This window comes from Corvus moneduloides, chromosome 10 (genome assembly GCF_009650955.1).
Source record: "Corvus moneduloides isolate bCorMon1 chromosome 10, bCorMon1.pri, whole genome shotgun sequence".
NCBI classification, from domain to species: Eukaryota; Metazoa; Chordata; class Aves; order Passeriformes; family Corvidae; genus Corvus; species Corvus moneduloides.
Genome location: NC_045485.1, coordinates 18,092,068 through 18,117,848, shown reverse-complemented (window position 1 = coordinate 18,117,848; position 25,781 = coordinate 18,092,068). Strand labels below are relative to the sequence as shown.

The window sequence follows — 25,781 nt, the reverse complement described above, 5'->3', positions numbered from 1 at the left end:
CTGCTTCCCCACTGGCCTTGCTTGGCTGGGATATGGGACTGAGGCCTGGCCTCGTCCTGCTGGTAAGATGTTATCCCACTGCTAACCTGCTGGGTTCTCCTGTGGTCTTGAGTGAGTGAATACATATGGATGGGGAGAGTGGGGTGTGAGGGGACAACCAGTTTGTGGGAGTTTGCTCTGGTGCTGCCTTCATTGGAGAAGTGGAGGTCCTTGCTGAGTAGTAACCAGTCTGTCTCTGTTTTCTCTCCCTTAACGCTGTCCTTTTCCTCCTCTGTCTGCCCAGGAGGCCTCAGGGATATCACCATTATAATAGAAGATCCAGTGGCAGGTTTGGGAGCCAGTATAACAGCCCTTCATTAGTGATCATTGCATCAAGTTCAGGATTGCCATCAACCCATTAGTGTTCATTTAGAAAACCAAAAAGAAAAATCTTTCTTTGCTGTGTCCCAGCTGATGCTTTGAAGTGTGGTCTGGTTTATGCATGCAACCTGACTGAAGATCCCAGCTTGGTTTGTGGAAGCAGTGGACCAGACCCAGAAGTGTGTCCAGCTCCCCTGCATGGCATTAGGGAGTGCTGGCCACCAAGTCTCTGAGCTGTATCCCCTGCCCTTCCCTCCACCCACTGCCTCGGAAGCCAGCCATCTCTTACCTGGTGAATAAGGGTTGGCAGCCAAGTAGGCATGGGCTTGAACATCTAATTTTTCCTTTTATTTTGTGGATCTGTGGCACAGGGAGGTTTGATGTTGGCTGATTTCCAGTGTATGTACCCACAGCTGAGACTCCTGGATGCTCTTTTGGGCTCAGGGCAAAGAACTGGGCACTCAGACTTCTTGGTGTGGTTGTGTTGCAGTCAGTCCTGCTGAAGAAGACCCTGTACCTCTGGCCTTCAGGATGGCTTTTCCCCCGAGCAGAAATGCTGGGGTGCTGCCATCCCTTTGCCCCACATGCAGAAAAAGTCAGCAGCTCAAAAAAGTGGGCTGTTTTGTTTTGCATCCACTGAATAGTGGCACTGGGTTTGTCGACCTCACATCTGGGTGCTCTGTGTCTGGGAAGGCTCCTCCTTGGGGGTGATGGGTGTTCAGAGAGATGTGTCCAGCCCTGTGTCCTGCTCCAACAGATGATACTGAGCACTGCCTTGCCTTACCCTTCAGCAGTAGGCTCTGTTGTATGTGGCATCCACCTCATGAGGTGGTTTCTGTGTTGAGGTGGCTGCAGGACACCCTGTCAGGCTGCAGTAAGTAGCTGTGAGAGGCTCCTACCCTGACAAGTCTCCTTTGTCTCCCAGCCTGTGGGGTGGGTTGATCCCAGGCTCCGTCCTGGTGACTGCTGCTTCATGGCCTTCACAGGGAGAGGCTGGTATTGGTGGGCTCAGGAGCCTCCAGCCACGTCAGAGTTACAGCACAAAGCTGGGAACAAAAGTGAGCAGGAAGTTGAGAGGACAGTGTTGCCCTTCTGTTACGCTCAGGATGTCAGCTGGCACCTGCCCTGTATCCAGAGCTGTGTGCTCCTGTCCCACTCCAGCCAGGGTGTTTTCAGTCTCCTTCAGCAGTCCTTTGTCACCCAGCCACTCCATCCAGGTGTTCCCTGGGGCCATGGCTCTCTGCAGAGCACCACATGTTCTTGGTCCCCAGTCAGGCCAGCTCCTGGCAGTCTCCACTGGCTCAGTCTGGCAGGGAGCTGCACCACAGTGTGTGCATGGGGCAGAGCCTAGCCCACAGCCCGTGTAGGTCACCTTGGGCACTGCACCCAGGCTCCAGTGCTGTGTGTGGAGAGCCCTGGCTTATAGTGGAGCAGGAGCATGTCCTTCCGATGCCTCCTTGCTCTGGTGTCCAGGCTGCTTTGCAGGGCAGGGACCCCCACAGATCCTTTGGCTGCTCGCATTTCCCTGTGTCTCCTGTTCTCTGTTCTGGGGGATAACTGCCCTCAGAGATGCTCCATCAGGAAGAAAAGGCTGGCAAGAGGTACTTCCTGGAGCCTGGTGTGTTCCCCAGCTCTGCTCTGGGGTAAACAGAGGAAGGCTCAGGACTCAACTGTTCCATGGCTCTCATGATCTTCTCTCCATCATTCCCCTTCTCCTGCCTGAAATGCCTTTCTAGTTTTGTCTCATCCTGGGCTTGCCCTCAGCTGTGGCATGGAGCAGGAAGATGTGTCTCTTTATTTCCATCCATTCATGCCTGTGTGTGTGATGCTGAGCCCCTTTCATTTCACCCTGTGCAGTGGCTGGGTGCCTCTGAGCTACTGAGGTGTGCCTGGTGTCATCTTCCCTTCCAGAGTCCCATGGTGATCCAAGTGGAGGGAGAGGGCCGGTCTCTGCTTCCACGCAGAGCAGTGAACTGAGCACACCCAGCTCCCTCTACATGGAGTATGGTGAGTACAGCCAGCCTCAGCAGGGACACTCAATCCTGGTCAGGTTCCTCCATGGTCTGCAGTGACCTCAGCTGCTGGCACCTGCTTGTGGGATGCTGGCTGGGTGCTGGCAGGGCTTGGTGGCATGGAGATAGCAGGTCCTTCCCTCATACCTGTGTCTCTTCCTTTTCTAGACTCTGGACAGTACCTGAGTTCGGGGGAAGGGATGTTCAGGAGACCTTCAGAAGGGCAGTCCCTCATCAGCTACCTCTCTGAGCAGGACTTTGGCAGCTGTGCAGACCTGGAGAAGGTGAGGGAAGCAGCAGCAGCCTGTGTGCATTGGAGAATGTATCTTGGTGCAGGTTCAGAGACACTTCCTGCCGTGGGGAAGATAATGCCATGGTATTGCCTGCTGTAGAGCTGTGCACCGAACTCCAAGGTTGAGCTCCTCGGTGGTGTCTGGTAGCTGGGATCTGCCCATCCGTCATATACGTGGCAGCTTTGCAACATGTTAGGGCCTCTCGGGGCCATGTGCTGACCCCCCAGAGTAGATGTGTTGCACATCCTCTTTGTAGGATGCCTGTTGTGTTTTGTGAGTATTCTGATGCCCAAGAAGGCTTTGTTTTCTAGGTCCTCATAGAGGAGTCATATTTTGCAGGGCTGACAGAGGTTAATGGCTTTCACCACCATCCATGAGTAATAAGCTCTTTCCTGTCATAGGTGGGGAACAAAATTTTACCAAGTCTTCTTAGTTCATCCAAGGCATAGCCTTGAATGCTTTTGCTCTTGCCTTGCAGGAGAATGCCCACTTCAGCATCTCAGAGTCCCTGATCGCTGCCATTGAGCTGATGAAATGCAACATGATGAGCCGGCAGCTGGAGGAGGAGGAGGAGGACAGTGACAAGGAGATCCAGGAGCTTAAACAAAAGATTCGCATTCGGCGCCAGCAGATCCGCACCAGGCACTTGTTCCCTACCTGCCAGGAGATAGGCTCAGACAGTGGGTGATGCGTTTTGGGCTCATCAGCTAGTGGGATGTGGGTTTTCTGTCCGTTGCCTGTCCTATAGCTGCCTGCCTTCCTGCCCGTTCCTTGCAAACAGTTAAATTGCTACCAAGGTGCTGCCAAGATTTGTGAAACTGCTGCTATTGAAGACCATAATGTGACAGATACCATCCATTGATAACACTGCTGGCACTGAGTTATGGAATGTAATTTCTTTTTGACCCCATAGTGTGTTCCATCTTTGAGCTCCATCCCTCCCTTCCCTGGCCGTACCTGGCTATCCCCTTCTCCCATAGCTGTCAGTGACCCTTTGGAGCACTTCCACTGGTGACCTGGCTGTGATGCATTTCTCCCAGGTCTGGTGGCGACAGACAGCGGGTCCCAGTTCAGCTCCCACGGCTCCATGCGGCTCTCTGACTCTGGCTCTGTGGAGGATGTGGAAGAGTACGAGATCCGAGGTAGGAGGAAATGGCTGTGTCGGCTTCTTTCATAGAAACGGACTTCTTGGTGTGGTTGTGTTGGGGTCAGTCCTGCTGAAGAAGACCCTGTACTTCTGGCCTTCAGGATGGCTTTTCCCAAACAACTGGCTGAATTGAGTATAAGCAGAACAATCAGTTTCCCTCATGTGGTGGCATGATTTTCCTTCAGAATCTTCTGTAACCCTGTCATGTTCTGTGCCTCTGGCTGGTAGGTGGTTTCCATTTCATTGCCTGGTACACACAGCTGCTGTCACAGCTAGAGAGGTGGGAGAGCTGCCCTCCTGCTCTCCTTCTCCCCAGGCAGAAGGAGCCATAGCTCTGACCACTTACCTCTTGAATGGTAGGTGCTGGTCACATCCTGACCTGCAATACCTCTAGTCTCTGCTCCTGGCAGCTTGGGTGGCTGAGCTTATCACCCACAGGAGACCAGCCTGAGTCCCTGGGTGTTCATTTCCTTCAGAGCCTTGTTCATCCTGAGGTGGATGACAATAGTACCTCCATCTCTCTTACTTTAAAAAGAAGGTGGAGTTGTCCAGTCTTCTTGTCTCCTGACTATTGACAGCAACCCCTCCGTTCAGTCCATGAGGGTGAGGTTTTGGGCTCAGTTTTGTAGCCCATGGAGGAGTGTGTGAATTCAGTTCTGGGCTCTCCTTGTGTGAGTGCTGCTCTTGTTTTATGCCGTTTCTCTCTGGCCTGGCTGAAGCACTGAAGTCAACTGTTTTGTCATCACCGTGTCATACAGATGGTAACGATGGATCTAACCTGATTCAAATGTCCAAGAACGGCCTCTCAGTGTCAATGGCTTCCTTGTTCTCAGGTACCCTGCAGTGCTCCCCCGGGCACGCGCGCGTGTGTGTGCAAGGTGTGTGTGTGTGTGCACGGGCACACTTCTCTGAAAGCTGCCTGGTTTCAGAACTGGGAATTAGTTCCAGTACCATCCAGATGTCAGCAAGAAAAGCTGTGGCAGGATGATGTGGCAGGATGGAGTAGAGCAGAGGCAGAGGAATTCTGCTGTGGGCTCCACCCCCCCCAGGGCATTTTGCCATGCAGTATTTTGGATGTATCAAAAGTGCCTGCTGTGGTCAAGACCTGTCTTGCCTGGGGTAGGACTTCACAGGGCAGTGAAGCTCTGTAGGTGTTGAAGGCTGAGCCTGGGTTAAATGAGAGCAGAGTCCTCTATGATGTGAGACCAGGTCTCCATCCCAAGTGCCTTAGGGAGCATTATTCTACTTGACTTGGCAGAGCTGGCATGCCATAGCTTTGATCTGAACCACAGCCAGCCCTTCCTGTTCTGCTCAGACTTGACCTGTAGTGGAATCCTTCTAGAAAGAAGTTCTGGAGGGAGAAGTAGTGAGATCAGACAGGGCATTGGCAGTTTGTTCATGCTGGAGGCCCTAAGCACTGAGATCACATGCAGCTTAGTGTTTTTATTGTTTACAGTAGTACTAGTTAATCCTTCTGGTCTGCTGGCCGTGTTGAAATAACCTTCATGTGCTCTCTGTTTTCTTTAGCAAGGGAACAGCCTGCTGGGCTGCTGCTGCTCTCTCCTGTCTGGTGTTCAGCACCAGCATGTTGCTCCTGCTGGATTTGCTGGTGCTCAGATCTTTTCTGTCAGCCCTGTTGGGTTCACAGACCAGGCTGTGATCCTGGCTGAAGCTGGCACTGGGGTGTGGGGTGATGTCCTTAGATTTGGGGGCTGTTCACAAGCCATCTGGGGGCTATCCCACCTGGTGATAGCATTGGCAGAGATGTTTTGGGCAGCTAATGATGATTTGGGAGTGTTTGCTGTTAATGTTAGGAAATGAGCGGTGTCCCAGTGCTAGCTCCTGTGGAAGCCTAGGGTCAGATCTGGCTCCCTCTGCCATCCCTGAGACCATGTCAGTGCCCGAGTGTGCTGGCTCTGCCTTCCCATAGCACCTGGCCCACTCTGTGCTGCGTGTGCCCTCCCGTTTGCTCATGTTTGTCATAGTCTAGGACCATGCGGGACCTTCCTGCGCAGAGCAGAAGGCACCGGAGCATGGCAGGTGTGTCTGACTGGTGTCCTACAAGGTTGTGAGGCTGTTTGCCTGAATTCCTTGTTTTCTGCAGCTAGAATTCAGTTTGCATGACCTAGATACGTGGATTCCTTAACATTAGGATGCTTTCGGGTGCCTGTTTTAGCAATGGATGTCAAACAGTGAAGGTCAAGCATCCAAGCTGAATTCCAGTAGTGTGAGTCTGTAAATTTGCAGGACTTACTCCCTTTGTTGCTAGGGCAGTCCTGCTCTCTGTAGGAAAGCTCGGGGCAGGGGGACACTCCTTGCTCAGCCTGTGACTGCTTTGGCTCACAAGCTGTGATTCCCTTGGCCTCAGTGTGCAGTTGATGCCTGGCTGGGATCATATGGGCTCTCTGCAGATTTGTGTTAGCCTGCTTGGGGAATAGGAGCAGGGACCCTGAGCTGTGCCTCCCCATGCCAGGCACTGGGGCAGGGGAAGCTACAGGCTTTTTTGTGGGGGTGGTGTGGTCACTGCAGACCATTCCTAGAGCTCCCCAGAGGTACAAAACAGGAGATCTGCTGGGATGAAGGTTTTGGCTTTGGCCACACTTCTGTCCTGACCTGTAGTACCTTCACCTTGCATGCCCTCTTCCCTTTTCTGGGAGCCTTATCTGCCCTGAAGCAGGGTTTCTGTCTATTTTTGTCTGCATTGTACAACTGCAAGTGTCCTGACACAGGGGTCTTCTACTGTTGAGATGGATTCCCGGTTAGGGTTTAACCTGCTGGAGTGAAAAAAAGATGAGTGTAAAAGGTACCTCTGGGTATTGCCTGCTACTGGAGCTGCAGGGCAGCCCAGGACTCTTTGGGAGCTGATGGAGGGGTGGAGGGAGCACGACTCCAATGTCCTGCACCTTATCTTGGACCCTTCCCTCCTCAGGAGATGAGTCTGTGACCTCTGCAGAGGGCTGGCCTCATGGCTGCTGGCCCTTTCTCTGCAGGGATGCTGATGTGTCTGGGCAGTGCTGGGCACAGGCTGCCAGCCCTGGCTGTGCAGTCAACTGACAAGCTGTGGCTTGGCCAGTGTCTGATCTTAGAGGTTGCAGTCAAGTAGAGAGAAGGGCTCTGCATCCCATTGCTAATCCCTTCCAGCATCTATACTGTGTGTAGAGAGCTACTAAACCTTCTTGCTAACCCTGCAGTCCTGCCCTCCTGTGTGTGTTCTGTTTCAGGCCCTGTCACTGCTAGGACTTGATGTGTGACCTGTACCAGCAGCCACTTGTCTCCCCCAAACCTCAGGCTGGCTGTTCACAGCATCCCACCATGCCTTTCCCTTGTAATTCCAACAGCTGACTGATTAGACTGCACCCCTCCTTACTGCTCAGTGCCACTGGTAGAAGTTGATGCTGTAGTTCACATGCTTTTGAATAGCTTGATGAGTTTTACCTTGAAGCTTTGGTTTGAAATGAGTGTGTCCCCCTGCCCTGTCCCATCTGTTCCACCTTGTCTGTTTGTGATTTCAGATGCAGACATCAAGAAGAACCCAGACTCCAGCAGGAAGTCCTTTCTCTCCTCGGACTCCATGTACGTCTTCAACCTCATGGTGACACATCTTGGGTACCACATTCTCTTTCCTCAGCTCTGCTCTTCCATGTGCATCAGTTGCTGTTTTGCACTGGAGTAGATAGCCCTCCCTCTCTCCCTCCTGCCTTCCCTCCCTCCCTCTGTGGGGATCCCTCTGCTCGTGTGGTAAAATACAAAGCTGTGTCAATGGTTGGCAGCTGCTTGGGTAGGTTCACATTGGGAGAGCAGTTTTTTCTGGCTTACACAGGCACTGGCTGTCACTTTGCAGCTTCCCCTGCAAACAGGCACAGGTTTTGCTAAGTGATTCAAGTTTTGCTCACCTTTCTGAACAGTTGTTGTGGTGCCATTAGCCAGCTTTGCTTGGGGGCAGCTGCAAAGACAGAAATCAATCACGTGTATTAATTTTAAGCCTGTGTAGCAGTGCAGAATTATGGTGCCAGAGTTGAAGAGAGAGGATCTTCAGCTTGAGCTGGGACTGGCATGGGGCTGCAAGGAGGGTGCAGCGGTGAGATCCAGTACTAACAATTCCTTTGCTGTCTAGATCCCACTCCTTCCTCAATTCAAACTCGGCAGAGGCTGTGGCCATGGGCCTGCTGAAGCAGTTTGAGGGCATGCAGCTCCCAGCTGCCTCTGAATTGGAGTGGCTGGTCCCTGAGCATGACGCCCCGCAGAAGGTAAGGCTGTGAGTTCGTGTCAGTGATTGCATTTGATCTTCCCTGAACTCCTGGCTTCAGGCCACTGCTGAGGGGGCTTTGCTTGTCCCAGTGCTCCCTTTGTGGAGCTGGAGGAGCGGGTTTGTCTGGGCTTTGGAGATGGATGCATCCAATCAGGGTTGTGCCACTGCAGCCTCCCACAGCAGTGTCCAAATCCCTGGAGACAGCCATTCTTCATCCCCCAATTCAGCTGGAGGAGCAACTCAGTGCCTGGCAGTTTTCCAGAGGGCTGCAGTTGCAGGTTTCTGGCAGTCCAGCCAGGTGCACTGCCTTTGCAGTACAAGATAGGGATCTGACCCTCTTGCCTGCCTCTCCCAGCTCCTGCCCATCCCTGACTCTCTGCCTATCTCTCCTGATGATGGAGAACACGCCGACATCTACAAGCTGAGGATTCGGGTGCGTGGAAACCTGGAGTGGGCCCCGCCACGACCGCAGATCATCTTCAATGTTCACCCAGCCCCAGCGTAAGGACCCGTGTGGCTGGGGGCTCTCAGGGGATCTGCCCTTTCCATCCCTTTTCCATAAACACCGAGGTTGCTTATCCTCTGGTTGCTGGGGTTTCCCCGCTCTCAGACTGGTAAATCCACAGTGGTCACCAGTGTGAGATGGTGAGATGGAGCCAGTGCCTGGGATTAGTGCCAGGACACAGAAGGGCTTTTTGCCTTGGATGTGTTGTCCACATAAACCTTCCAGGCCTTCCAATACCCATCTTCTGGTGCCAGGTACCATCAGGGCTGGGTCATGCATGTTGTCTTCTATCTCTGGGCAGGAGGAAGGTGGCTGTGGCCAAGCAGAATTACCGGTGTGCAGGTTGTGGCATCCGGACTGATCCTGGTGAGTGCTGGGAGCCTGACCTGTAACTGGAGAGTGCAAACAAGTGGGAAGATGCTGAGTGAGTGGGTGGTGGTAGAGCTCAGCACAAGGTCACTGGGGCAGTGCTGCACTGCCTTTGCCAGCTCTGCCTGCACATTGGTGTGCACCATCCACAGAGGAGTCTCCTCTTCCAGAAGGTCACAGAGCTGGTGGAGGCAAAGAGCAGCCAGCCTGTCCTTTGGAGGGCATTTCAGATCTTGACTCTTGTAACGCAAAGTCCTCTGTTGGGTCCTCAAGCTCCCAGCAGGTTCTGTAGCTGCAGAGCTCTTCCCTGAATATGTAGGTAGATGTGGCTGCATGAGACTGGACTATTGGTCCTGAAGGCTTTTGCAGCCAGAGAGTGCTTGCAGACCCGAGTGTTGAACACTCTGGGCTGGAGGAGATGGCAGCAAGGCAGAGTTCCTTGCTTGTTGGAAATGCTGAGCAGCATTGGGAGTGCAGCATGTGGCTGTGCAGAGCCTGTGCCTGGACTGACCTGCCTGTCTGCCTGGGTTTGGCCAGATTACATCAAGCGGCTGCGGTACTGTGAGTACCTGGGCAAGTATTTCTGCCAGTGCTGCCACGAGAACGCCCAGACCGTCATCCCCAGCCGCATCCTGCGCAAGTGGGACTTCAGCAAGTACTACGTGAGCAACTTCTCCAAAGACCTGCTGAGCAAGATCTGGAGTGACCCACTCTTCAACGTGCAGGCTATCAATCCTGCCCTCTACCAGAAAGTGAAGGCTCTCAACCAAGTGCGGGTAAGACCCTTTCTGTGCCTTCCTCAGTGGGGTTTGGATGAGGTGGGTGGCTGCCAACTGTAAACCGTATTTCAGGGAAGCTGGGGAGAAGCAGATACTTCAGTTTTGGAGGCTTAAAACCTCATCAGTATGTGTTTCCATTCCACGTCTTCTTATTTCTTCAGTGGCATAGGAATGTCAAGGAATTTGTGGCTGGTATCCAGCTGGGCTTCAATTTATCTCCTGGAGCACAGGATGATGGTTGTGCTTGCCTTGCCCTGTGTGATGTAAACACCTTGGAAACAGGAGAGCAGCAGCTGAGGAGCAGCAGTTATTTCAGCAGCACAGGGAATGGGGCAAACCTGCTTGGCTGAGGACTGTGCTCTGTTTACTCATTCTTTGTCCCCCCTTCCTCTGCAGCTGCTGAGAATCCAGCTTTTCCACATGAAGAACATGTTCAAGACGTGCCGGCTAGCTAAAGAGTGAGTCCTAGGCTGTTTTGCTGTCCTGGTTCTGTCCCCTGGCAGTTTGCATTGGGAATCTGTGCAGCCTGTGCATTGTGGGGAGAGAGGGGAGTGGAGGGGGAGAGAAAGCATAAGGAGTGGAGAGAGGGGTCTTAGTGGAGTCACTTTGCTCTGAGCTCTGGTTTCTCTGTCCTTGCAGCCTCCTGGACTCCTTTGACACAGTGCCTGGCCATTTGACAGAGGATTTGCACCTCTACTCACTGAGTGACTTCAGTGCCATCAAGAAAGGGGACCTGATGCCTCACCTAACAGAACTCCTGAAGGCAGGCAGCCTGCACATTGACAAGTGCATGGTAAGGCCTCCTCTCCTGCCTCTTGCATGGCTCTGCAGCCTTGGGAGCAGGCTTTGCTGCAAGGATAACTGATGGGGAGGCTTTGGTGTGCCAGGCAGCCACCAGATTAACTGATTCAGTGCTAACTCTTCCTGCCTGCTTCATAGAGCTCCTACCTAGCACAAAAGGGATATTTGCTACCCCATTTTGGCTCTCCCCCACCCCTGACACAGGTTGATTCAGCCTTCCTGTGCTCCATGCTGGGGAAGGGCTGTCCCACATGGTTAGAGCAGGGCACCACGTCCTGCTGTCCTGCTCTACTCTACCTTCTGCCTTAATTTGCCAGGGAGGTGAGCATTTAGCTGCCTTTTCCTCATCTTTTCTCCTTCCAGCTGTGCCAAGCCAAAGGCTTCATCTGTGAGTTCTGCCAGAATGAGGATGACATCATCTTCCCCTTTGAGCTCAACAAGTGCAAGACATGTGAAGGTGAGATACTGGGGAGCAGCAGGGAGGGGGCAGACCCTGGGGCCACCAAGGTCTGCTTCCAGTTTGAGTGGCATTTGTGCTAGCAAGAGGTAGAGAGCCTTAGCCATCCAGACCAGAGTGCACTTGTGCATGGCCTGTGTCTGCAACATACTCTCACAGCAGTAGATCAGCATTGTAACAGTGTTTGCTGGCGTGGGGAAGCATGTAGGTCCCCTCCTGACCACGCTGTGTGCTGCCTGCCCTGCCAGCAGCGGGCAGTCGGGCTGTGATTGCAGTGAGCGGGTGTCTGGGAGCCCTGGCTTCCCTGCTGCTGTGCTTACAGGACAGGCTGCAGCCTGCACACAGCTCCCCTGCCCCTGCTTGGATGGCTGGAGCTGACCTTGCAGAACAGAGAGAGCCTGAAGGCTTTATCTCTGTGTCCTTCCTGCATGCTAAGAAATCCCTAGGCCCCTTCAGGAGACATCCTCGATAATGCCCAGTATTAATGGCTGAGTAGAGCTTGGTCCTGCATCTTGGGACCAGCCTCTGAACTGGCTTAAAATGGCTCCTGACTACATGCAAGCCTTGCTTTGGCAGGTGCAGTGCCAGAGAAAACTTGGGGCAAAGTCATTACTTCCTTGGAGTATCAAGGAAGTCTGGGGAGGGACCTTGTGTGGAGCAGAAAACCTCCCTCCTGTGCTTCCAAAGCTTCGTAAGCTAGTGCAGGGACCTGGGGTGTGGAGCGTCAGGCAGTCTGTCAGCCTGCACCAGTGCTCAGCCATGCTCTCCCTCACAGAGTGCAAAGCCTGCTACCACAAATCCTGCTTCAAATCCGCCCGCTGTCCCCGGTGCGAGCGTCTCCAAGCCCGGAGAGAGCTGATGGCCAAGCAGAGCATGGAGTCCTACATCTCAGACTACGAGGATGAGCTGGAGCAGCCGGAGGCAGTGGCAGCCACATGAGCATGTGCAGCAAAGGAGCAGATCATGGGTTTATTTATGTGCGTGGCCTTCATCACCAGAGACTGAACCACACAGACTGAGGATGAGGAGGACTGTTTGGAGGCTTGGAGCACTGTCTTGAAGGGATCTCTTTTCCCTCATGCAGTAGTGCTGGGCTGGGAAAGGAACATATTCCATCATGTGGATCTGCTCCAGGTGCTCCCACTCCCTGATGCCTTTGCTTGGGGGGAGGCAGCTGCTCCTGCCTGTCCTGCAGGCAGAACAGGGATCTTTTCCGAGCAGTTGTTCATGCTGGACTAGACAGGGCTGTGCTGTCATCTCTGTGCCTTGCTCTGAGCCGAGCAGGGTCCCCTGCAGGGTCAGCACTTCCTGCTCATCAGCTGTATACTAGGAAGCTCTGGTCACATCTGCTCCTTGGAGGAGGGAATCAGGTCTCAGTCCTCTGATCCTCCATTCTGCTGCTGAGGGTTGTGTGCATGGAGGGAGGGTGGGGGTTTGGGGTTGGTTGTACATTTAACAGCTCCCTTTCTCAAATGTGCTGTGGGACACTGCTGGAGAGCAGTTGCTCTCACTCCAGAGTCAGAGCAGAGGAGGTGGCAATGATGAAAATGCCAGATTTCCCTGTGCTGCAGAGGGACACTGCCGCTGGAGCAGCTGCACAAGTGGATGTGCTGATGGACTTTTGGCAGGCAGATCCCCATGGCTCCACAGAAATCTGCCTCCATGGGATACGGTGAGGCTTCTGACCCTACTTCCTTCTCATGCTGCCAGTCTGTCCTACCAGGGAGACATGTCCTCCTCTAAGGATGACATGGGACCTCACTCTTGTGGCACCAGGACCTGCCTTGTGTGGAGCTGCCTTTCTGCCCAAGACCTGTTGGGATGCAGGTGAAGGCTCATGCCTCCAGCTGCATCCCCAAGCCTCTGTCTTGGTTTGTTGTTTTAGGTTGTTTTTTTTTTTTAATCTGCTGGATTTGGTTTTATTTTTTTTAATGTGGTTGTTTGTATTTTTAACTGTGTGTTCCCTCTCAAGGAGGTGCTGCTTGAAATGCCTCCTTAGGGGGTATGTGATCTGCTTGGGACTCACCAGTATAAATCGCCAGGGCTGTCCTGCTCCTGGTTCTTCACCCCTGGATGGAACTGGTCCCCTCTCCCAGCAGATCTCCTGCTTCCCTTGGGAGAGGAGGGGTCCCTGAGCCAGGCAAAGCCTTGAAGCTTCCCAGCTGTGCTGTGGTGAGATGGTCAGGCAGCCTGCTTGCAGTGGGGATACCCAGGAGGAGAGCGGTTTGGCACTGGGGTGCTGCCAAGGTCTGGTTCCTCGCTGATGTAGAGCCACCTGCCATGAGTGACAGCTCTGCAGGGTCAGGGTCAGACCCAGTGGGACAAGGTGAGCTCTGTGCCCAGTTAAGGAGGTGCCTCTGCATCGTGGGGGGATGTTTTAGCCATGGCATACCCAGCACCACCTCAGCATAGGTGGGATGTGGGGTGTTGGGAAGGATGGTGTGGCCTGTGTATGTGCAAGGAGGGTGTTGAGGGACCAGAGAGCAATGCACTGGCAGGAGGCCTCAAAGGGCAGTGGCTCTTTCAGGACATGTCCTGATTTGAGGCTGGGATGTGACCCCTCATGGGCTCTCCCTGTGGGGGCAGCAGGGCTGGGGAGAGGGGAAGAGGCAGGGGCCAGGAGAGGTGGCCGCAGGGCTTGCTCAGGGAGGGTGGCTGCAAGCCTTGCAGCTGGGGGCCAAGCTGCCGCACAGCAGCATCTCTCCCCTGCCTGCAGCGTCCTGACAAAGTCCTGGAAGCAGGGTTCAGCTCCCCACTTGCTCCCCCAGGGTTTTTGCTGCCTTGTGTCTTGCTTCTGCTTGTTTTCCCCCAGAGCAGCTGCTCTTCTGCTCACTTTCTCTGCAAGCCCTGGGGCTACCAGATGTTGGTCTGCCTTGGTCTTGCCTGTCCCCAAGCCCAAGCCAAGCCCTCCTGTTGCTGCTCGGACCTGGGAACCCCTTCCCTGGAGTTGCCTCAGCAGCACACCTCCATCCACCCTATTTTGTTTGAAGCACTTTAATGTCATGGGACAGCAGCTGAGAGGCTGCCCAGATCCCTTTCTCAAAGCACTGAGTACTTTTAGAGAAGAGGGAAGGAATTCTGGCTTGTTATGGTTTCCACCCTCCGCCATGGACTGTGTGTGGAAGCAGCAGGACTTGCAAACCTGGCAAAGGTCTCCAGGGCAAGATTGTGCCCAGCACTGACACTGCTGCCCAGCACTGACCGCTACAACTAACACTGGAACTGGCCAAGACAGGGAAGCTCTTTGGGAGGGAGAGCTGGGGGCTGCCCTGGCCGTCAACTGGAGCTCTCACAACGGGATTATTATTGCACAGCACAGCAATTAAAATGCCGTCCTCAATAAACTAAGTTAATAAGGAGTCTGGTTGTGTTGTGACATTGTTTCGGTGGGGTAATGGTGTGTTTCCCACCTGGAGGTGATGGGGTAGGCAGGGAGTGCTGCTGATGGCAAGGAGCAATGGAAGGGACAGCTTGTGCAGCTGGTGATGCAGTCACTGGGAGGGGGTTACTGTCACTACACCGTGACTAATTAATCTGGTTTGTGGCCTCTGCCTGCAAACTGCCCACTGGACTCAGGGCAGGAGGTACAAGCCACTGAACAAGGGGCTCTCTGTAATGCCTGTTCCCTTCCAGAGCCTGCTTTGGCTGCTGTCAGAGGGGCCCATGGGCCTGGCCTTGGCTGCTCTGTCAGTGCTTGCATCCCCATTCCCCGCCGCCCAGCTCTCCCTTCACAGCAGTGTTGTGCATGTCCCCATAAACACCATCAATGCAGGTGATAGAAACTGTAAACTTTAAAACAACTGTTGAAAGATGGGTCTGACAGCCCCAGCACTGGCTTCACGAAGAGCCTCTTCCTGGGGGCCTTTCCCTAGAAACACCTTGCTCAGCCCAAATCTCAGCTGTGGTTACCAGCAGCAATGGCGATCTGGGCTACTCCTGAGGACAGTGGTCATAACAAAGGCTTCTGGCAGGCACAGGCATGCTGAAGATGGGCTCTCACAGCTGCCAGCAAACCTGTGGCAGCAGGAGGGCTCCAGCAGCTGCCCCAGTGTGGCAACTCGAGCACCAGCTGATGGCAAAGACTTGCAAAACCTTGGAGCTTGCTGCTGCTGCAGGGAGCCCTTCAGCATCCCGGGGTGATCCCTGCCCTGGGTGATCACTGCAAGCTGGCAGCTTGGCAAAGGCACAACGTGCCCCAGCACAGAGGGTCACTGGGAGTGTGTGGGGGCGTAGCGACGCTCAAACTGGTCCACGTCGAACTTGCGCTTGCAGCCGGCGTAGTTCATGTAGCGAATCTTCCCAAAGATGGCCCGCTCCGCCCAGCCCTGGTCGTGAATGCCACAGATGGACCACAGGCAGCCTGCTGGGCACAGGGACAAAGCGTCAGCTCTTCCCTTGCTCAGAGGCACCCAGAGAGCAAGTGGCATGTGGGTGCAAACCAGGATGCGCTGGAGTTGCCTGCAGAGAGCACCCACTGCAGCCTTGGCCATCACAGCTAAGGCCTCCCACCCCATGCCCCCATCCTGCAGCTTGCCTACGTATCCATTGGGGTCCCTCCCGTCCAGCTCGTAGCGGTCATTGAGGTAGATGGCAAACTGCAGGGCCTCCTCAGGGGAACGCGTCCACTCCAGGATCTTCTTGGCCCAGTACATCCGCAGGAAGCCGTGCATCTTGCCCTCCTGGACCATTTGCAGCTGTGGGGATAGGGACAGCCATAAGGGTCAGTCCGTGGTAGGTCACCTCTACCCCTCTACCCCTCAGAAAAAAGCTCAGCATTTTGTGGGGAAGATGGAGGGCAGTACCTGGGCAGCATTCCAGAGTGGGTCATGTGTGGTCCCCTGCTCCAGCTCCTGCAGACTGTAGAGATAAGGCCTCTTGTCTTTGGCATGGAGCTTCAGGGTGGTTTGCGCCCAGTCATAGGCACCTGTGAGCAAGAGATGAAGAGCAACACTGAGCAACCTGTTCCGTAGGGCCCTGAGAATGGGGCTACTGAGGGCACTGTGCCCTAGAGGCACCAGTCTTGAAGAGGGCACTTGCCAGCTGCTGTCCTACCTCCAGAAAGGACCAAATGATGGGACATTAGTGTCCCCACAGCCCTTCTAGGAGAAATGGGATTGCCAAGTTGGAGTGACCAGCTGGGTACCCAGCATGACCCACGTGACCCAGGATGTTACCCTGCACGGTGTCGTAGTTCTCATTGTAGTAGCAGAAGTTTTCAGCCAGCTCCCGCCGCACCACAGCCTCCTCCACAAATGCATCCACTGAGTCCTTGTACGTGCGCCGGTGCTTCTGCACCTCCAGGATGGCTCGCTGGGTGGAAACTTGGCCTGGGGACATGGAGAAGCAGCAAATCAGGCTGCTGGTCCAAGCCACAATGCTCAGGCCTGCTGCAGAGTGGGAAGCCTGGGACACTCACCAAAGTGAAGCCACGGGGACAGGTTGCTGAGAGCCGCCTTGTTGGGATCATTCCTGTGGGTGCTGAAGAATTTCAGCCGCTCTGCAATGAAGGACTTCAGCACAGCCAGTCCTGCAGCTGTGCCAGGGGTTGCCCACTCCACCTCCTTCACGGTGTGGTCCACCTGCAAGCTGGAATAACAGGCCTCCCAAGCGATGGGCTGGGCGGCGACCAAACAGTGAGTGCATCCGCAGAATCCCTTCAGTGAGGGCTGCCCTGAGTGTTATGTCTCCAACCAGCAAGTCCCCAGCCCATGCCAGCCTCCTCCTCTTAACTAGCCCTCTGCATGGCAGAGATGTGGGAACCTGATGAATGAAGTGCGAACCTCCCTCTCCCCAGGGCATCCTCATCTCCACACCATCTGTGTGTGACCTCAGGCAGGTCACTGTCCTTATTCCCTGCCAACCCCTCCCAGGATCAAAAAATATCTGTGAAACACTCTGGGACCAGCCCGTGGATGGGTTTGGAGCGTCTCGTGCTGGTACCTCTGCTGGGCAGGAGGGGGAATGTGGGTGACGAACAACAGGGGGAAATTCAGTGAGGAACTCAGGTAGCTGAGCGTGGATCTTGCCCCGGATGGTCCTGGCGCTGTACTCCTGCTTGGGGGAGGCGACCCAGCAGGGCACGATGTTGTGGGCATCAACCTGGGAAGCAAAGCCATGGAGAAGGGCGTGAGAAGCAAACAGTCCTGATGACATGACACACATGCTCTCTGCTCAGGTCACTCCAGTTCGCAAGACACAGGAGACAAGTTTGTCCCACATCTCACCAGCCAGAGTGCTCCTTTCCCAGAGTGCTGACACCCACCTGTGCAAATGGCACATCCTCCGGCAACCGTTCCCTGACGTCCTCCACCCACTGCCGGGGCAGGCGGAGGGGACTGAAGTCTGTCACCAGCCCACCCACACCATGCTCCACCACAAACGTGGGCAGCACGTCCTTGGCATAGCCCAGCAGCAAGTGGAAGGAGATGTTCAACTCTGCACACTCCTGCAGTGACAAGGAAATGGCTGTGGGACAGTTCATGGCTCTAGAGACCCCACCCCACCACCATCTCCCACTTCCCCAGGAGCCCTGTCCCACCCAGCGTGGAAATCCCCTGGCCGTACCTCCGCCACCTCCTGCAGGCCCCTCAGCATGAACCTGTAGTGGCGGATGGTGGCCTCCAGGAATTTGGGCACCAGGCAGAAGCAGACATGCAGAGGCAGCTCCTGTTTGAGGGCCAGGCGCTGGGCGTAGAGAAAAGCCCAGTTATCTGGGGGAAAAGTACACAGGGCGGCGTCAGGAGAGTGCTTCACTGATGGGATGGAGTTTCACAGGAAGTTTCCCCCCACACCTCCCTGTAGAGAGTGGGGCCAGCTCCAAAGTTACCGAAGGAGGGAACCAGCGCTTTTACCACGCATGGGAGCCCCTTCCACCAGCTGGTTCGCACCTTGCACTCGCTGATCCCGGCACATCCAGTAAAGGATGCACCGAGCATCATCCTTTAGGTCCGAGCCCTGGGAGACAAGGCGAACCCGCTTTTTGTTGTACTTGAACTCTCGAACGGACGGGGCCGCCTTCCGACGGGCCTCCTGTATCGCCTCCTCTTCCTCCGTCCTCCTCCGAGACACAGGTGGCACCTCCGTGACCTCGGCCTTTCGCTTCCCTTGTCCCCGCCGCATCCTCAGCACCGCCCGGAGCAGCGTGGTTGCGTGCGGCCGCTGCGAGAGGAAACCAGGCCGGACTGAGCTCCCGCGCTTCCTTGCGAATCCCGGACCCCGGACCGCCCCCAGAGCCCGGGGGATACTGGTCCCCTGCCCATCCTGGTCCTCGGGAAGCGGCGGATAACGGTGTTCCGGTCTCCGGCCCGATCCGCTCCTGGTCCCGACCCCGATCCCGATCCCGACCCCGATCCCGACCCCGACCCCGACCCCGACCCCGATCCCGATCCCGACCCCGGTCCCGATCCCGACCCCGATCCAGACGCCGATGCCGATGCCAGTCCCTACCCGGCAGCCACGCGGCCCTCGAGTGTTACACAAGCCGTGGGCGTGTGCGAAGGGCGTGTCCAGGGGTGTGGCCGTGTCCCGAGGGGCGGCTCCGCGCCCGGGACCGCCCCCCGCACACGGGCGCCCGTGCTGCACCGATGTCCCCGGCGCGCCCAAGGCGCTGCACCTGCCCCGGGAGGGGGGTCAGTGCCCGCTGGTGCCTCCCCTCCCTGTCCCCGGGAACAAGGAAGCAGCTCCAACTACCTTCAGCCATCACTCGGCAGCGTAGTTCCCCGCTGCCACCTTCCCCACGCTCTGTATCCTCACGTCCCCCACCTTGCAAGGCGTTGGGGTGCTGGCTGTGGACATGACTGGGGGCACGGGAGGGCTGCCCCTGCTGCTGCTGAGCCTTGCTGTGCTGGATCTCCCGCTGGGTAAGGGCTGAGCGGTATGTGGAGCTGTCCAAGGGGTGGGGGGTGAGTGAGCAGCATTGTTCTCCAGGGTGGTGGGTGGCCCTCGGGTGGCTTTACTCACAGAGGTGAAACACTTTGGGTGCTGTTTGTTCTCCAACATCTCAGCCCTGTCCTAGTGAGCAAACAGGGCAGTGGTTTATAGAACACAAGCAACAAGCTCTATTTCTTTTGCCTCTGATGGGGGTCTCCATTTGGGAAGAGAAGACCTTAGGCCCAGCTGACCCCCTTGCTGAGCCTTGGTCCCTGCTGGGCTCATTGCCTTTGCTACAACCTGCCCAGTAGCACCAAATGGCCCTGCCCAGATGGCAACCTCACTGGGATGTACTAGGCCTGCAAAACTTCAAATGCCATCCCAACATTTGCACTTGATGCAAAGTAAGAGCAATGTTGAGTTGAGAACTGGGAATAAACCTGGGGCTTGTACCTCCTGAGAACCTTGAACTACAGCTGTAGGTCCCCTCCTGCTGCATCCCTCAACCCCCTCCCAAAGCTTTTGTGGGTCGCAGCAGGTCTCTCATGGACTCGCCCTGAGCTGCAAGCTGGGATTTGTTCCTTTGTGGGGCTGCTTCCCCCGTTGCCATTATTCCCCCGTTGCCACCGCTATCAGTTCCTGACTATCTGCAGCGCAGAGGGTTTGTGTAAACTGCTGCTGCTGCATTTCCAGCCCGTCTCACGGTCACCAGTTCCTGCTTGGCTCTTCCTGTCAGACGGGTTTGTCTGACTTTCTCCAGGTGGAATGGGTCTTAGGACTGGCGCCTAGAGGAGTTTCTGCCCTGAAAGCAGCAATGGCCATGGCTTGTTCCTGCTTTGCCAGGCTGGGGATTTACGTGGTCTGCGTGGCTGATTGTCATGTTGCTATTCAGGGAATCCACATGCTTGATCCATGCAGGACAGGGAATTCCCACTCCTGATGATCCATGGCTGATGCAAGGCTTGGGCAGTTCATGGTGGTGGTAATATAGCACCATCCCCAGCAGAGCCATGGTCCCAGCCTTTCACTGCCAGCCCTTGTGTGCCCTCTCCCACCTCTTTGCAGGGACCTCTGTCAAAGACGTGACAATCCCTGTATCCCTGACTATCCCAACCTCCTTGACACCCACAGAGACCACGGCACTGCTGCCCAACACCACCTCAAGCACTGCAGCAACCTTCCCTCCCTCCCGACATGCAACCTCCACCCCAGGGATGCCAATGGGTAACTTTACACCCAGTGCTTCTACGGCTCGGCAGAGTAGCCCGGCAGCCTCCAACACCACCACACCACAGGTGAGGGGCAGCACAGCTCACAGCACCCCTGTGTCACTTGGGCTGGGACCTGCCACTACCAGCAGCACCCCAGCACAGCTGGAACCCGCCACCAGCAGTACCACAGCACGGCTGGAACCCACTACCAGCAGTACCACAGCAAGGCTGGAACCCACCACCAGCAGTACCACAGCACGGCTGGAACCCACTACCAGCAGTACCACAGCACGGCTGGGGCTCACCACCACCAGCAGTACCTCAGCAGGGCTGGGGCTCACCACCACCAGCAGTACCTCAGCAGGGCTGGAACCCACCACCAGCGGTACCTCAGCAGGGCTGGGGCTCACCACCACCAGCACGCCAGCTCCAACCTCCATGGCCATGACACCCAACTGTGACAAGATGACCACTTTCACGTCTGTGGGGACCAGCACAGCCCTGGCTGTCAGCTCATTTGGAGTTGAAATGAGCATGCTGCCTCCCCTCACCTCTACTCTTCTCTCCTCCACCTTAGTGGGCACCACGTTTGGCACCAGCACCCACCAAGGGCCAGCCACAACCACACTGCTTGACAACACATTCCCAGGGACCGGCAGCACCTCTTCTATCACTCCAGCAGTGACAGACACTTCAGATGAGCCCTCAATGTCCCCATCACACACCACGGTCTCCCTTGTTACCACCACAGAGGTCCCTGGGAGCACCCCTGTCCCCAGCCAGCCAATTGGGACCACAGCCAAGACCACCCCTGGTACCTCCACCCCAACAGAACCAGAGACCTCCAGTGACACTGCAGGTGAGTGCAGACACAGGGCACCTGGAGGTGGTGGATCAGAGTGGTAAATCCCCATGGGATCTCCCATCTTGCTCAGCCAGGTGCTTGGCTTCTTCCCCCAGGGGCCACCCAGTCTCCAGGCTCTGCAGGCCAGCGGGTAGCCCAAGGTTGGGGACCTGTGCTGTGGTGTGGCAGTACTGCTGTGTGGCTGTGCCATGGTGTGACTGTACTGTTGCTGTGCCCCCAGCACTGAGCCTGTATGTACACACCCCCTGGCAGTGAGACTCTGTGTACCCTGTACCCCAAGGAGTGTGACTGTCCCCCAGCAGTCCCCCTGCACTGCTGTCCCCTGGCAGTGCCGCTTACTGGGCACCCGTGTCCTGTCAGTGTGGCTGTACCCTGGTGGCTGTTGCAGGAGCCTTTATCCTGGGGCTGCAGATGTACCCTGGTGACACTCCACTCCATGCACCTCAACCAGGACAGAGAGACTCTACCCTGCCCCAGTACCCCTGGCCGTGCACATGTCCCTGGTGTCCCTGTACCCCAGTGAGCTACTGTATCCTCACAGAGTACCTGCACCCTGGCCCAATGCCTACGGTGTGAGAGCACCTCATCAGAGTGCTGGTACCCTGGTGATGGCCTCTGTGTGCCTGTGCCCTGGCAGTGCCCCCATGTGCCTGTTCAGCAGCAGGGTGGCTACACCCTGACAATCCTCCAGCATGCCTGCCTGTGGAATGCCAATACCTGGCCCAGTGCCTGCAGGCGCCTCTGAGTGCTCTTGTGCCTGACCCTGAAGAGAAGGAAGCAGCTCCAGCTGTCAGCAGTACACTTGGGCTGTGGTATGCTGTGACACAGGGAAGTGATGCCTGTACAGACAGCCCAGGAGACAAACCCTCAGCCTGGAGCACGCCCTTCCTGAGCGCCGCCTGTTCTCTTGGCCAGTTCCTCGCGCTCAGACGGAGCTGGCTGTTGTCTCCTGAGGGCGTTGGTGCTGGGAGCCACCACCAAACATCACCCCTGTGGTGAAGTGCGGGGTTTCAGGCAGCCTGGCTCATCCTTGGGCTTTTTTCCATTGTCACCTTCCCCTCAGCAGGCAGAGGACGGCCACAGGAGCCAGGTCTGTGGTAGTGGTGGCCTTGCTGGCCTGCCCTGCCCACTTCTGGTGGCTGCTCTGGGTCGAGCCGTGCAGTTGATGTCTGCTGGGCATTGCACCAGTCCCTGGGAGTGTCTGTGTCAGGTGGAACCCCCTGCCTCGCTGCCAGCACCTGGAGGGTAAAAGGACCCACCTGGATGCTCCTCCTCTGCTGGGTGAAGGAGACCTGGAAACCCCAGTGCTGGGGCTGTGGGGAGCACTCAGAGCGGTGCCTGCAGGGGTTTGTCAGCTCCTGCTCACCTGGACATGGCTGGGCAGAGAGGGGGGCTGTCCCTGCCCCTGCCCTGGCCCCTGCTGCTGCTGAGCCTCACCTGCCTCGCCGTGCTGCACCTCGCTCTGGGTAAGGGCTGAGTGGGATGTGATGCTCTCTACAGGGTGCGTGGAGAATGGGGAGCATCATTCCCCAGGGTGGAGGGGATGGTGTGCAGGGGATGGAATGCTGTGGGGGCTGTTTGCTGCTTCTTAAATGGGAAGCAGAGGTGGACTTGCTGCTTCTCCTTTTGTGAGGATGAGGCCCTTCTGTGCAGACGCTCACCTGGCAAGGGCTGGGGTCAGACCTTTGCCCTTCGCCATATTTTTATTTAACCAGCTGCTGTGTGCAGGGAGGGTGTGGCTGCCAGGGGCTTTGGAAGTTTCTGGCTGGGTTGGCTGAAAGCAGATGGCAGCTTGTGTTTTGGTTTCCCATCCTCATGTGAGCAGAGCCCCAGACTCACCGGGTTTGTGCTGGGATCACTGGGGAATCCAGTCTGGCATCCCAAAGCTGCCACCTCGCAGACACCCCTTGACAAAGGTTCAGGCAGCCAGGCTGTCCTGCCCATCCTTTGGAGAGGGTTACAGATCCGTGGGCTTCTCTGGGGACAGCACACTGCTCTGTTAGAGAGTCCCTAGTGGAAGAGAGGATGGCTCTCCTGTGTCCCACCCCCTCCCCCCAGAGCTTTTGTGGGTCACGGCACGTCTCTAACGGCTCATCCTGAGCTGCAAGCTGGGATTTGTTCCTTTGTGGGGCTGCTTCCCCCGTTGCCATTATTTACACCCACCGCTATCAGTTCCTGACTATCTGCAGCGCAGAGGGTTTGTGTAAACTGCTGCTGCTGCATTTCCAGCCCGTCTCACGGTCACCAGTTCCTGCTTGGCTCTTCCTGTCAGACGGGTTTGTCTGACTTTCTCCAGGTGGAATGGGTCTTAGGACTGGCGCCTAGAGGAGTTTCTGCCCTGAAAGCAGCAATGGCCATGGCTTGTTCCTGCTTTGTCAGGCTGGGGATTTACGTGGTCTGCGTGGCTGATATCCATTGCAGAGATCCGTGTGTTTGATCCATGCAGGATGGGGAACTCCCACTCCCAATGCTCCATGCCTGATGTGTAGCTCTGAGTTCCTCAGGGAGCTCACTGTGGTGGTGATCCTGCACCATCCCCAGCATAGCCATAGGCTCAGCCTTTCACCACCAACCCTTGTGCATTTTATTGTCCCAATTCTTTGCAGAGGTCACTGCCATGGATGTGACAGCAACTGTGTCCCCAGCTCTCCCTACCTCCTCAACACCTATGGAGAGCTCAACACTGCTGCCTACCACTGACTCCATCAGCACAGCCACCCTCCTTTCCTCCAGCCCTGAAACAGAAGCCTCCACCCCAGAGGGGTCCGGCACATCCCCAGAGACTGGCAACACCTCACCGCCCACCGCGCCTCCTCCCACTGAAACTACAGACGATTCAACCGAGGCCTTGACAGCCCTGACAGACACCACAGGCAGCCCTGTTATCAGCACATCAGACCCCATGAGCAGCCCCTCTTCAAGCTACACTGACATCTTCCCCTCAACTATGGAGTCGACTCCAGGTACCCTGACAGTATCTGGGACCCCCACTGCATCTATGAGTGGGTTCAGCCAGGGGGCACCTGGAAGGTGGGGACATGATCAGGGTGACAAATTCCCATGGGAATCCTGGGCATGTACTTGGGTGACTTCACATAGGTGGCTTCACTTAAGCCTGTTCCCAGCGGCAGGAGCATCCTGCGCCTCTGCAGACAGCACTAACCTTACATTGCTTTGCCCAGGCACTGAGCCCTCTTCCCCTGCCACCAGCTCAGCCCAGACCTCAGAGGTTACCCTCAGCACGCCTACGGACCTGACAATGCTGCCGCCAGTCTGCCCCTCTGGCTCGTCCAACACCAGTAAGTGCAGTGCCTGTGGGCATCACCACCCCCAGCATCAGTGCTCGGGGCCAGTGCAGGGGGTCCTGGAGCCCCACTGCTCTTGCTTTACTCTCAGTGTGAAGGTATTGATGTTTTGGGGTATATGTGGTTTGCTGTACAGTGGGAGACTTGTTCTCCTGACAGTGTAGCGTGTCCATGACACAATTAACCTGGGAGGAGGTCCCATGTCTGTGGCAGCAATCCTGGAGAGAGACCCTCCAGGTTCTCTGGCACAGCCCAGGGTTCAAGGCCAATAACCAGAGCCCTGTTTTTAATCCCTAGGTGCATCTCACCTCTTTCTGTCGCTGCGGCTAACCACCCCCCTGGACCTGGGGAACACTACGGTGCAGGAGCTGGTGTTGTCCCAGGTGAGGTGCGCAGGAGGAGATCCCACTCTGCATCTGACAGCTGTGGTTCACTCAGGGAGGGGGTTGGGCAGCCAGTGGGAGGGGAATGGCTGCATCTTGCATTGAATGTCATCCAGAGCCCTTTCAGATGAAGGGGAGACCCTCCTTTGGCTGCCATGGTCCAGGATCAGCCCCTTTCTATGTGGGAACAGGGGACAGGAAACCCCCTCTGGCACAGTTTGATGGCTGTTTGATGGCTGTTCTTTCCCTCAGCTCCGTAAGGACCTGCAGACGGCGTTCCCGTGCGCTGGCCTGTCTCTGGCATGGCGAGGGAGGAGGAGGACCTGACCACTGCCCCTCACCCGGCCTGCTCCTGCCTGGACTGCCAAGCCACCTGCTCCCAGCTCCTCACTCCATGGTGGTGCAGGCCCCTGCGGAATCCTCTACAGCTCCTCTTGAACCTGGGGCTTCCCATCCCTCACTCTGCACCCCCAGAGGACCCCCAGTGCTGCTCCTGCCCCTTCCCACAGCCTGTCTGTAGAGCCCGAGCCCTCTCACCACCCTGCTCCAGACCTGGTTCCTGTGGTGGGACCCCCTCCAGCTCTGCTGGGGGGCTGGGAGAAGGGAACCCCGCAGGACTGGGCTTTTACATCTGGGACTGAGCTGCCTCAGCCATCAAAACCACCCTGGGGACAGAGGAATGGGAGGAAGGAGACCTGAAGCCCCCAGGATTGCGGTGCCCAAGGCTCACCTGTGGTATTGCTGACAGAGGAGAACACCTGTGCCAACACAGGCTGGGCAGTAAATAGAAATTCCATGTTTTCTGTGTCGAAGTGATGACTTCTGCATTTTCCAAGTTGTCTCTCCTGATTTTCAGCTTTGCCATCTATTAGAGGTACCAGTGAGGAAAACTTGAGTCCCGAAAGCTTTGCGTGGAGAGATGGGCTCAGGGCTGTCCCCTTCCACCAGGGGCTGCTGCAGGCATTCCAAAGGATGGCTCGGCACCCTGGCAGACTGGGGGGTCTCTGCTTTGGAGCTTTCTGCCCCATGACACCCCACAGCTGCAGGGGCAGCTCTGTGCACTCTGGGGCCGTGGAAATCCCGTGGGCTGTGCTCCTTCCCTGTTTTTTCCAGTCCCCAGCTAAGGAGACAGCCGCAACATCTGTCCCCCTGCAGCAAAGTAATTTATTAACTGAT

At 56.1% G+C, this 25,781-nt stretch overlaps 3 protein-coding genes across 9 annotated transcripts in view; 2 read left to right on the top strand and 1 right to left on the bottom strand.

Moving 5' to 3' along the window:
- Window positions 1–14,331, top strand: part of RUBCN (rubicon autophagy regulator) — a 30,752-nt gene extending 16,421 nt beyond the window's left edge. For 4 of the 7 annotated variants that reach the window (XM_032119840.1, XM_032119841.1, XM_032119842.1 and 1 more), the window contains exons 9-23: window positions 284–328; window positions 2,272–2,367; window positions 2,541–2,656; window positions 3,144–3,345; window positions 3,706–3,807; window positions 4,571–4,645; window positions 7,325–7,385; window positions 7,927–8,059; window positions 8,417–8,562; window positions 8,868–8,932; window positions 9,473–9,711; window positions 10,111–10,172; window positions 10,354–10,507; window positions 10,879–10,972; window positions 11,748–14,331. In XM_032119840.1, coding sequence (XP_031975731.1) covers window positions 284–328; window positions 2,272–2,367; window positions 2,541–2,656; window positions 3,144–3,345; window positions 3,706–3,807; window positions 4,571–4,645; window positions 7,325–7,385; window positions 7,927–8,059; window positions 8,417–8,562; window positions 8,868–8,932; window positions 9,473–9,711; window positions 10,111–10,172; window positions 10,354–10,507; window positions 10,879–10,972; window positions 11,748–11,911 — 1,754 coding nt within the window. In that variant the 3' untranslated portion in view covers window positions 11,912–14,331. The remainder of the gene's footprint in view (window positions 1–283; window positions 329–2,271; window positions 2,368–2,540; window positions 2,657–3,143; window positions 3,346–3,705; window positions 3,808–4,570; window positions 4,646–7,324; window positions 7,386–7,926; window positions 8,060–8,416; window positions 8,563–8,867; window positions 8,933–9,472; window positions 9,712–10,110; window positions 10,173–10,353; window positions 10,508–10,878; window positions 10,973–11,747) is intronic. The other 3 variants (XM_032119835.1, XM_032119839.1, XM_032119838.1) reach the window with 2 other exon arrangements.
- Window positions 14,332–14,745: 414 nt separating this feature from the next.
- Window positions 14,746–18,480, bottom strand: LOC116448848 (deoxyribodipyrimidine photo-lyase-like). Its single transcript, XM_032119844.1, has 10 exons — window positions 18,419–18,480; window positions 17,860–18,130; window positions 17,537–17,682; window positions 17,235–17,417; window positions 16,913–17,071; window positions 16,389–16,587; window positions 16,147–16,299; window positions 15,775–15,896; window positions 15,507–15,666; window positions 14,746–15,332 (listed from the first exon to the last, which is right to left on the bottom strand). The coding sequence occupies exons 2-10, from the start codon at window positions 18,089–18,091 to the stop codon at window positions 15,181–15,183; spliced, it is 1,506 nt and encodes a 501-aa protein (XP_031975735.1). The 5' UTR covers window positions 18,092–18,130; window positions 18,419–18,480; the 3' UTR covers window positions 14,746–15,180.
- A 31-nt stretch (window positions 18,481–18,511) lies between these two features.
- On the top strand, window positions 18,512–25,424 carry LOC116448847 (mucin-5AC-like). The gene is made up of 6 exons (XM_032119843.1): window positions 18,512–18,831; window positions 19,973–20,911; window positions 23,524–23,880; window positions 24,100–24,216; window positions 24,520–24,605; window positions 24,858–25,424. Exons 1-6 carry the CDS (start codon window positions 18,765–18,767, stop codon window positions 24,930–24,932), a joined length of 1,641 nt encoding a protein of 546 aa, XP_031975734.1. The 5' UTR covers window positions 18,512–18,764; the 3' UTR covers window positions 24,933–25,424.
- The last annotated feature ends 357 nt before the right edge of the window (window positions 25,425–25,781 follow it).

Coding starts and splice junctions, on each gene's coding strand:
- LOC116448847 (XM_032119843.1), top strand. CDS start 18,765: ATGACTGGGGGCACGGGAGGGCTGCCCCTGCTGCTGCTGAGCCTTGCT. Junction 18,832..19,972: donor TGTGCTGGATCTCCCGCTGG/GTAAGGGCTGAG, acceptor TGACACCCACAG/AGACCACGGCACTGCTGCCC. Junction 24,606..24,857: donor AGGAGCTGGTGTTGTCCCAG/GTGAGGTGCGCA, acceptor TCTTTCCCTCAG/CTCCGTAAGGACCTGCAGAC.
- LOC116448848 (XM_032119844.1), bottom strand. CDS start 18,091: ATGCGGCGGGGACAAGGGAAGCGAAAGGCCGAGGTCACGGAGGTGCCA. Junction 17,072..17,234: donor AGGATGTGCCATTTGCACAG/GTGGGTGTCAGC, acceptor TTTGCTTCCCAG/GTTGATGCCCACAACATCGT. Junction 15,667..15,774: donor CACTCTGGAATGCTGCCCAG/GTACTGCCCTCC, acceptor CTATCCCCACAG/CTGCAAATGGTCCAGGAGGG.